An 11,101-nucleotide genomic window follows, 5' to 3' on the forward strand; every position below is an offset into this window, starting at 1 on the left:
GCCAAGAGGGACAGAGAGAGCCAGAAAGCATATTTGAACAAATCATAGCTGAGAACTTCCCTAATTTGGGGAGGGAAACAGGCATTAAGATCAGGAGATAGAGAGGTCCCCTTCCAAAATCAATACAAACCCTTTAACACTTCGACATTTAATAGTGAAACTTGCAAATTCCAAAGATGAAGGGAAAATCCTTATAGCAGGCAAGAGATCCCTAACTTCTATGGGGAGAAATATTAGATTAACAGCAGACCTCTCCACGGAGACCTGGCAGGCCAGAAAGGGCTGGCAGGATATATTCAGGGTCCTAAATGAGAAGAACATGCAGCCAAGAATACTCTATCCAGCAAGGTCCTTATTCAGAATAGAAGGAGAGATAAAGAGCTTCCAAGATAGGCAGAAACTGAAAGAATATGTGACCACCAAACCAGCTCTGCAAGAAATATTAAGGGGGACTCTGTAAAAGAAAAAGGATGCCCAAAGAAATAATCCACAAAAACAGGGACTGAATAAATGTTACAATGACACTAAATTCATATCTTTCAATAGTAACTCTGAACGTGAATGGACTAAATGATCCTATCAAAAATTGCAGGGTTTTGGACTGGATAAAAAAGCAAGACCCGTCTATTTTCTGTCTACAAGAGACTCATTTTAGACCTAAGGACACCCACACCTGAAAATAAAAGCTTGGTGACCATTTTGCCATTCAAATGGTCCTCAAAAGAAAGCTGGGGTAGTAATCCTCCTATCAGATAAATTAAAGTTTATCCCAAAGACTGTAGTAAGAGATGAAGAGGGACACTATATCATAGTTAAAGGGTCTATCCAACAAGAAGCCCTAACAATCATGAATATGTATGCCCCTAATGTGGGAGCTGCTAAGTATATCAATCAGTTAATAACCGAACTAAAGACATACTTAGATAATAATACACTAATAGTAGGAGACTTCAACATGGCACTTCTGAAAATGAAAGATCTAAGCACAACATCACTAAAGAAACAAGGGCTTTAAATGATACACTGGACCAGATGGATTCCACAGATATTTATGGAACTTTCCATCCAAACGCAACTGAATTCAAGTGCACATGGAACTTTCTCCAGAATAGACCACATACTGGGTCACAAATCAGGTCTCAACTGATGCCGAAAGATTGGGATTGTCCCCTGCATATTTTCAGACCATAATGCTTTGAAATTAGACCTCAATCACAAGAAGAAATTTGGAAGAAACTCAAACACGTGGAGGTTAAAGATCATCCTCTAAAAGATGAATGGGTCAACCAGGAAATTAGAGAAGAATTTAAAAGATTCATGGAAACTAATGAAAATGAAAATACAACCATTCAAAATCTTTGGGATACAGCGAAAGTAGTCCTGAGAGGGAAACACATTGCAATACAAGCATCCCTCAAAAAATTGGAAAAAACTCAAATACACAAGGTAACCTTGCATCTAAAGGAGCTGGAGAAAAAAACAGCAAATAGATCCTACACCAAGCAGAAGAGACTTAATAAAGACTCGAGCAAAACTCAATGAAATAGAGACCAGAAGAACTGTGGAACAGATAAACAAAACCAGGAGTTGGTTCTTTGAAAGAATTAATAAGATAGATAAACCATTGGCCAGCCTTATTTAAAGAAAAGACTCAAATTAATAAAATCATGAATGAAAAAGGAGAGATCACCACCAACACCAAGGAAATACAAACGATTTTAAAAATATATTATGAGCAGCTATACACCAATAAATTAGGCAATTTAGAAGAAATGGACACATTTCTGGAAAACCACAAACTACCAAAACTGGAACAGGAAGAAATAGAAAACCTGAAAAGGCCGATAACCAGAGAGGAGATTGCAGCCATCATCAAAAACCTCCCAAGACACAAAAGTCCAGGGCCAGATGGCTTCCCAGGGGAGTTCTATCAAAGGTTTAAAGAAGAAACCACACCTATTCTACTAAAGCTGTTCTGAAAGATAGAAAGGGATGGAATACTTCCAAACTTGTTCTATGAGGCCAGCATCACCTTAATTCCAAAACCAGACAAAGACCCCACCAAAAAGGAGAATTACAGACCAATATCCCTGATGAACACAGATGCAAAAATTCTCAACAAGATACTAGCCAATAGGATCCAACAATAGTACATTAAAAAGATTATTCGCCATGACCAAGTAGGATTTATCCCAGGGATGCAAGGCTGGTTGAACACTCGTAAAACAATCAATGTGATAGAATGAAACTAGATCATTCTCTCACACCATACACAAAGATAAACTCAAAATGGATGAAAGATCTAAATGTGAGACAAGAATCCATCCAAATCCTAGAGGAGAACACAAGCAACACCGTTTTTGAACGTGGCCACAGCAACTTCTTGCTAGATACATCTATGAAGGCAAGGGAAACAAAAGCAAAAATGAACTATTGGGACTTAAGATAAAAAGCTTCTGTACAGCAATAGAAACAGTCAACAAAACTAAAAGACAACCTTCAGTTTGGGAGAAGATATTTGCAAATGACATATCAGATAAAGGGGCTTGTATCCAAGATCTATAAAGAACTTATTAAACTCAACAGCAAAGAAACAAACAATCCAATCATGAAATGGGCCAAAGACATGAACAGAAATTTCACCACAGAAGACCTACACATGGCCAACAAGCACATGAGAAAATGCTCCGTCCACATCACTGGCCATCAGGGAAATATAAATCAAAACCACAATGAGATACGACCTCACACCAGTGAGAATGGGGAAAATTAACAAGACAGGAAACAACGAATGTTGGAGAGGATGCGGAGAAAGGGGAACCCTCTTGCACTGTTGGTGGGAATGTGAACTGGTACAGGCACTCTGGAAAACTGTGTGGAGGTTCCTCAAAGAGTTAAAAGTAGAGCTACCCTTCGACCCAGCAACTGCACTACTAGGGATTTACCTCAAAGATACTCATGTAGCGAAATGCTGGGATACCTGCATCCCGATGTTTATAGCAGCAATTTCCACAGTAGCCAAACTATGGAAGGAGGCTCAGTGTTCATCGGAAGATGAATGGGTAAAGAAGATGTTGTCTGTGTATACAATGGAATATTACTCAGCCATCAGAAGAGACAAATACCCACCGTTTGCTTCAGCATGGATGGAATTGGAGGGTATTATGCTGAGTGAAGTAAGTCAGTCGGAGAAGGACAAACATTATGTGGTTTCACCCACAGGGAGAATATAGGAAATAGTGAAAGGGAATAAAGGGGAAAGGAGAGAAAATGAGTGGAAAAAATCAGAGAGGGTGACAGAACACGAGAGACTCCTAACACTGGGAAACAAACAAGGGGTAGTGGAAGGGGAGGTTGGTGGGGGGATGGGGTAATTGGGTGATGGGCACTGAGTGGGGCACTTGATGGGATGAGCCCTGGGTGTTCTTCTATATGTTGGCAAATTGAACTCCGATAAAAAAAAATTCCCCAAAAATAGGCTTGTACAAAATACTTAAATTTCATTTTTTCTCTTTACCAAGTAGAAATCTGTGTTGTAACCAATATAAAGTTCATATTCTCAAAAAATTTTTCATACATTCAGAGAAGGATATTTCATTTATGATTTATATTACACTCATTTGTTTCCTGATAGAATGGGCAAATGTTAAGAAAAATAAAATTATGACTCAGTTGTAGTTTTAATAATCATTGTAATAAACTCATAGAAAGATGTGAGATATAGTATGTAGGTCCTCTGTAATTTTAGTTGTGAAAATTTATACACCAAAAGGATACTAAAGAGAATAAAGACTAAAATGATAGTAATAGTGGAATTTCTACTGAACTTTTTGGCTGCCAAGGGAAAAATAGAAATAAGGGAGATTGTAGTTTTCATAGATAAACATGTTTGTCAGGAGAAAATTCACTTTTTTTCTGGCACTAAGTTATATAGGTGAAGTTACCATGTATTTATATAGGTGAAGTGTGTTTGAATGATAATTGTAGTCAGTGTCTTCAACTATGGGTTTCTTCCTTTTTTTTTTTTTAATTCAACTACAGTTTTAGGGTTTTTTTTTAAATTTATTTATTCATAGAGACACAGAGAGAAGCAGAGACACAGGTAGAGAGAGAGACAGACACAGGCAGAGGGAGAAGCAGGCACCATGCAGGAAGCCCGATGCGGGACTCGATCCCGGGTCTCCAGGATCACGCCCTTGGCTGCAGACGGCGCTAAACCGCTGTGCCACCAGGGCTGCCCTCAACTACAGTTTTAAAGAACGAATAAAAATGTTTGACTATTTATATAGCCCTAATTATAGTAAAGATTTGACACTTAATTGTAAATGGTGAAGGCCTTTCTTTTCTAAGAGTTAATATACCTCTAGTGGTTTTTTTTATGTTTTATTTTTTATTTTTATTTTTCTAAATATACCTCAAGTAAATACTTCTGGTACACTAGCTGCTAACAGCTTGGAGCCTAGATAGCTAATGTCATATTCAGACTGCCTCTTTCAATCCCTCTGTAACTTTCTCAAGAACTGGAAAGCAGTTTTTCAGTATTATGGTAGGTGCCAAAGTATAGAACTTGTATGGCCATTGACAAGAGAATAAAATAGATCTTTTTCTTTTTCTTTTTTAAAGATTTTATTTTAGAGACAGAGAGTATATGCATGAGCAAGTGTGAGCTGGGGGAGGGGCAGAAGGAGAGAGGGAGAGAGAGCCTGAGGAGCTGAGCATGGAGCGCCATGTGGGGCTTAATCTTACAACCCGAAGGTCATGGCCTGAGCCAAATTTAAGAGTTGGACACTTAACTGACTGAGCCACCCAAGTGCCCCTCTTTTTTTTTTTTTTTTTTAAGATTTTGTTTATTTTTGAGAGAGAGTGCGTGCGCACGTGGGCATGTGTGATACCCAAGGGGGAGGGGCAGAGGGTGAGAAGCTCAAGCAGACTTCCTGCTCATTGCAGAGCCCCACACAGCGCTCAACTCCACAACCCATGAGATCATGCCCTGAGACAAAACCAAGAGTCGAATCCTTAATGGATGGAGTCACCCAGGTGCCCCCCCAACATAGGTATTTCTTAATCAACTGTCAACATTTTCTTAGTATGCAATATGGTCTTTTTTTGTGAACTATTTTGTATTTGGATTTTTTAAAAGGGGAGTATGTTTTTGGACTGTTTCTTTTTTTAGTTTCAGAGATTTAGAATCCTAAATGATTTAAGTTATGGATGAAGTTACAGAGGAGAAGATATTAGACTTCTCAAATTTTGCTTCTTAGGTAGAAAAAGCAAAGATTTAATGTCAAACTCCTGTGGATTTCTGGTACAAATTGGGCACTTTATGAACAAATTATAAGTTGAATTTTTATTCTTGTATTAATCTTCTGGTACAGAGAGAAAGACTGACTCAATACTTAGATTAATGTATTTAAAATAACTCTTCTTGAGTCTTTTGTTGTGGATATATTATAATCCCTTGAGGTAAAATCCATAATTATTTTTCCTTTTGCCCAACACTAATGTTACCTTAACCTGAGGAAATTATTCATACACTCTTACTATTTTCTAATGTATAAACTTAGGAACATGGCTGCTTCTCACACCTTCATGGGTCCTATTTGGGCCAGGCAGCTTCACAGTATAAAGTGGATAGGATCTGAGTCCTAGCCAGGCCATTTGCTCATTTTGTCTCTGAGCATGTTATTGGAAGTTTTCTAAGGCTCCATTTGATCCACCGTAAATGGAGATATTCACCTCACAGAGATGTTGTAAAGATAGGAAGATAATGTGTGGGTGTACCTACGAGCAAATTTCCATGATGGCTTATAAAAATGTGTGGAATGTAAGCAAGGGTCCTGTGTTCCCAGCCCTAGGCACTTGGTGCTAGCACTTCCCTATGGTGGAGGCTCACGGGAAATTCAGAGGCAGACCTCGGTGAATCTTGGGAATATTTTAATTGACTGCGTGTTGCCATTTGGCATGAGGGAAATGGACTGTAACATTTTATAAGCCAAGTTCAAAGGAGTAGATGTTTGTCAAAGCTTGGTGTAGGCCGGTCCTTTTTCTACAGTTAGTATCTTTTTCAGTTGAGCCTCAGGTCAGCTGTCTCTGATATTATAACAACTCATATGCCATTGCAAACTAATTTCAGGAAAACCTGAGGAGGAGATTTGATTCTTTTTTCATGAGTCCCATTTGGGCTCTTCTCCTATTTAGACTATTGGCATTTTGTGACCTACAAGTTAGGCTCATAAAGTTCTATCTGGGGCTCTTAATATACACATTCTCATTCAAACCCCTTATATATGTTCTTGTCCTTCCTCTAAATCTTAAATTGCATACACTCTACTTAGCAGACACTAAGGAAGCCCTGAATTTTCTGCAGTCTAGGCATTAAGGTTGAGAAGAAGAAGTGGATGTCTCAGGGCCACTTTGTGGAAAATAATGAGAATATAGTAGAGCATTTTATCTGTAATAAAGACTTTTGGCCAGGAAAAACAAAAGAGCAGAAGACTAGTGGGCAAGAAGCCATGGTTGGAAATGCTTTTCAATTCTCTGCTAGAAAAACTCATCTTTGCTTTGTTTTAATATTCCTCCTACTTTGGCCCTTACTTCAATTATGCCTTTTGTGTGTGTGTGTGTGTGTGTGTGTGTGTGTGTGTGTGTGTGTGTGAAGAAATCAGTTATCTTTCCTCACCTCCAAGTATTCACTCTTGTCCCCTAAATATCAGTTAAGTTTGGAATGGCAAGTGAGCCACCCTTCATGTATCTGTAATGGGTGGAGCAGATGGGAGCCTTTGTGTGTGACAAGATCCAGCCAGATACTTCTCTATCACTTGGCAGTTCAGAGCACTGAGCTCTGAAAGGCTTTCCTATGTTCTCTTGTGATTTATCTTGGACACTTACACTTAGAACATGGGTCTTCACATAGTCTTTTATTGAAAGAACCATAGTTTATTATTGAAGGATGCCATGTGTCTTTTAGGTACACTTTTAAAATGTTTTTTAAGAAATCACTCTCAGAGGGGAGGAAAAACAATTTCCCTTCTACCCTTCTGAGTTCTCAGCTGGAATTCTATAATAGACAGATTAACATGAGAAAAACTATTGATTAACATATATACCTCATGTACACATGGGAGATACTCAGGGAAAAATGGATAACTTAAAGATGTAGCTTTAGAATTCAGGATTAAATTTCATCTTAATAGGGAAAAAGGAGTGGAGATGTAGGCCTCTGAGGGAAAGTAAGTGGTTTTTAGGAATAATGATTGAGCCCATAGAAGAATAGGTGGGAGATATGAGATTGTGACATGGTCTGTCTGGGTGTGGTGTAGACTTCATGACTGTTCTCTTGTGATGAGAGTCAGTTCTACCCAGTTGATGAAACTCTCAGGGAAGGGACTTATGACAATGGAGTTCCTTTTGGAGGACTTGTCTTCAGGTAGATAAGGGGAGTTCAGAGAAAGTCTCTTCCTGTACTTGCTGTTTTCAAGTGTCTACAGATCAAAGTAGTATACCAAAGGGGCATATTTTGGGGTGGCTTATTCTGGTGATCCTTTACACAGTCTAACTTTTAAAATTGGAATATTTGAAAGCCCTCTTAAAATGAAGCATGTCTAATTTCAGGCTTAATTTCTTAGATATCTATGTAGGGAAAAAACGTGTGTGTGTGTGTGTGTGTGTGTGTGTGTGTGTGTGTGTGTAATATATGGAAATTTTGTTGTAAATGTTATACTCATCTCTCATCTCTCATCCCTCATCTCTCCCTCTCCCCACAACACAACACAACACAACACAACACAACACAACACAACACATCAAACTTACGCAGTTCTACATACTCCTTAGTTGCAGGCCTCCACAGAGTGGGGGCATTTATAGTGTCCATAAACTCTTATTTTTTTTCCTGTCTAATAACATTTATAGATGGTTTCCTTTTTTGCTCTTGCATGAGTTAGAACTACTTCCTTACTGTTGGTTGAAAATAAGATCTCCATCCATTGTTCAAATTATGTTAGGGTAGCTCCTAGTTGACACAAAAATATATTATATGCTTTAATATGACACCCATGATAAGTCAGTGATAAGAACTTTCATGTAAGGGTGAAAACACATAAATCATTTTCATGCTATAGGAGGTTTCAGTCAGTCCCACAGTACTTTCAACCTCGTTTACAACTTTGTGAGACTTCTGGGGGTCCCTGACACCTCACCTACACTAGTCTACAGAACTCCCCCTCTGATTTCTATTCCGAATGCTTCTTCCTTTTCACAGTCTTGCTTCCTATTTTTGATAGCTTTGGACTAAGGCCATGATAATGGAGGTAGAGCAGTCATCTGACTCTGGGCTGCTCATACCCGGCATGTGCCCTCATCCCGCAGCCTCTGGAACCAGCATGTCCGTGAGGGGGTGCAACTAGAATGTAAATCCAGGTCTCTACCCAAAACTCATGCTCTTTCTTTTTCCTTTTCATAGCAGGGACCCTTTTAAATGTTTTGTTTGTTTTTAACAAAATCTCTTCTTTTGTTCAAAAACGAACGATTGGGCAAGCTGTTCACAGGAAAATAGGAAAGAGGTTATTCTTTGTCCTGGAATTAACGGTACTACCTGTATGTAATTTAGAGCTAAGTATTCATGTACTGAGGATACATGTTCAGTTCATTTCCTAAAGGAGAACGAGATTGAAATAGTTTGGAAACCACTGCTCTGAGCCACAATGAAAGTGACTCACCTCTACAATGAGAATACTACTTCTCTGCTCTTGGGATTATTCTGTGGATTCAGTATGACCATCTTTGTGAGGGTTTTAGACTATGTTGGTGCAGAGAAAGTGTTCAGTAACAAGAAGCTTCATTACATGTTGTGAGTCTTAATGGTATTTTCAGTGATTTATTTTCATCTCTAGTATAGATACTTGTATTCACTAGTATCAGGAAATGTGTTTTTCATGTGTCAGTCCACTTACTTGGAATAATATTCCATTGATTTTGAACTTCTTCGGTTGCAAAATTGGCATGGCAGTAAACAAGACTTGTCCTCAAGAAAGTAGAAATGCAGAATCGCCTGTTTGTGCGTGTAATGACTTATGTATGCTAAAGAGAGCATTTAAAATTCACACAGTACATACTTTTCAAATCTGGAATAGATTAATTTTCTGGAGCTATTTTGCTAATGTTTAGATATTAAAATAAGTATAGATGACATGGTGTATTGTGCTCTGATTTTGAAAGAGATTCTTTGTCCTATAAATTCTAACATGCCTTCCTATTTTATTCCTGCTGTTTTAGGGAATATCTTGGTAAACAGCTCCAATCTGAGCAACCCCAGACTGCTGCTGCCCGAAGCTGAATGTGTCCTCCAACCTCAGAATCTCCAGCAGTCGTGTTTAACCTGGGACAGAGTACCTGGAATAGGAATCTTAGTAGTTAGGGTCAGGAGCAAATACCTTTTCATTTTACTTGCACTTATCTTCTGTTGTGTCACTTTTCCCAATGCTGATTTTTGTTAAATGTGTTTGCCCATTAAGTTGTATAAAAGTAAGTGCTTTCTGTTGCTAAGGAGAAGATTACTCACATATACTGCTTGTAATTTCTGTATTTATTGTTCTCTGAAAATGAGTATAGTTATTAAAGGATTCTCACTTCGAAAAGGTTTTGCTCTTTACTTGTTCCTTACTCAGACTTTAACAACAATCATCTTTTTTTCCCTAGCCAAATTGATAAAATTGTTGCAAAATAGTGAATGGTAAATAAATGTTAAAATTATATGTATGTGTCCATCCATCTACCCATCCAGCCAGCCAGCCATCTATGCACAATACACATTACAGCAATCCTCTGCTAATATTTAAAGAACTTTAAAATTTTAAATAGATTTTTAACATGATGCTGTGGTCCAAAAGATTTGCCTGTGGAGCTAAGTGAAGAATTTCAGCTTTAGGTTATTTTATTTCATTGATTTCCTGTACTTTCATTCTTGGATTTTAGTACTTCCAGTCTCTTTTCTTTAATATTTTCTGTTTCCAGTATTGCCAGTAGATATTTATTTCTGTCCCCTTCCCTCTTTACTTTGGAACTACAGGCCTTCAGCAGGGCATGCATGGCATACATGTCCCCCTACTCCCAGATCTGAACCTTTTGTCTTTAAATCTCTCTCTGAGTCTCATTTTTTATTCATTTCCATTGTACATTACTGGCAGTTCTCTGAATGCTGAGGTGTTTGGTGAATGTGGGAAGGCTAGTAAACTATTTTGGTAGGTTTTTTCTTCCGTAGAAAGACACTCATAGGATCCATCTTCTGTTTCAGCATCGAATATTGTTTTATTTTCAGCAGAGAGATCCTATAGGAAAAGTTAGTTAAGATAATCAATGTTTTTCTTGGTTAGTGAGTTCATGTGAGTGAATAGTTTTTCTTAAAGAGTTGACTTCATATTTGCCAAGAAACCATGTAGTCTGATCAAACCAATTTTTTAACTGAAAGCTTTTTAAATTGCTTAGACCTAGATATTTTACTTCCCAAAACAAGAGACAGAACTTTTTTCAGTGGTAGTTACACAGATTCTGCATTAGCAACAGGATCAGTTTTCATGTTAATGTAATAGTCTGTAAAGCCTATTAGGTTTTCTAAGACATTTAATTTCTGGAAGTTCTGGTAACGAGACATGGCAGTTCTCTGGATTTCATAAGAGTACATTGATTGTTCGATATCATAATTCTGATTTTAGTTCCATTTTGCATGAATTCTAAAGTAGATTCAATGACAGTCATTCTGATAGAAATTGTTAATCCTTTAATTCCCAAGAAATGCTTTTGGACATAGGAAGCAATACTCCCATGTCCTCATATTTTAATTGTTATCCTGTATACTAAAATTATCTCTAGGTACATTTTTCTCCTTCAAATCTTTACATTCAGCTTATAGAACTTATTTCTAAGACTTATAAGAACAATCACTTCTATTTTTTCTCTTCGCTTAATGCTTTTGATTAACATTCAATGATTAAATCTGCCTAAAATTTAATATCACTTGTATGTTCAACTAAACTGCAAATACCTAACAGAGTAGACTTAGAAATCTGACATACAAATAGTAGTTAATGCTTATAAATCTAATCAG

At 37.7% G+C, this 11,101-nt stretch overlaps 1 protein-coding gene across 7 annotated transcripts in view; it reads left to right on the top strand.

Annotated features, from left to right (window-relative positions):
• The window catches only part of ATP6V1H (ATPase H+ transporting V1 subunit H), a 167,319-nt gene extending 157,684 nt beyond the window's left edge, over positions 1–9,635 (top strand). For all 7 annotated transcript variants that reach the window (XR_012020195.1, XM_072804613.1, XM_072804614.1 and 4 more), the window contains one exon: positions 9,274–9,635. Coding sequence is in view for 6 of the 7 variants with exons in the window: in XM_072804613.1 (XP_072660714.1) it covers positions 9,274–9,334 (61 nt within the window). In the remaining variant the exon portion in view is untranslated. The remainder of the gene's footprint in view (positions 1–9,273) is intronic.
• The last annotated feature ends 1,466 nt before the right edge of the window (positions 9,636–11,101 follow it).

The sequence above is a fragment of the Canis lupus genome, chromosome 28, assembly GCF_048164855.1.
Source record: "Canis lupus baileyi chromosome 28, mCanLup2.hap1, whole genome shotgun sequence".
Taxonomy (NCBI): domain Eukaryota; kingdom Metazoa; phylum Chordata; class Mammalia; order Carnivora; family Canidae; genus Canis; species Canis lupus.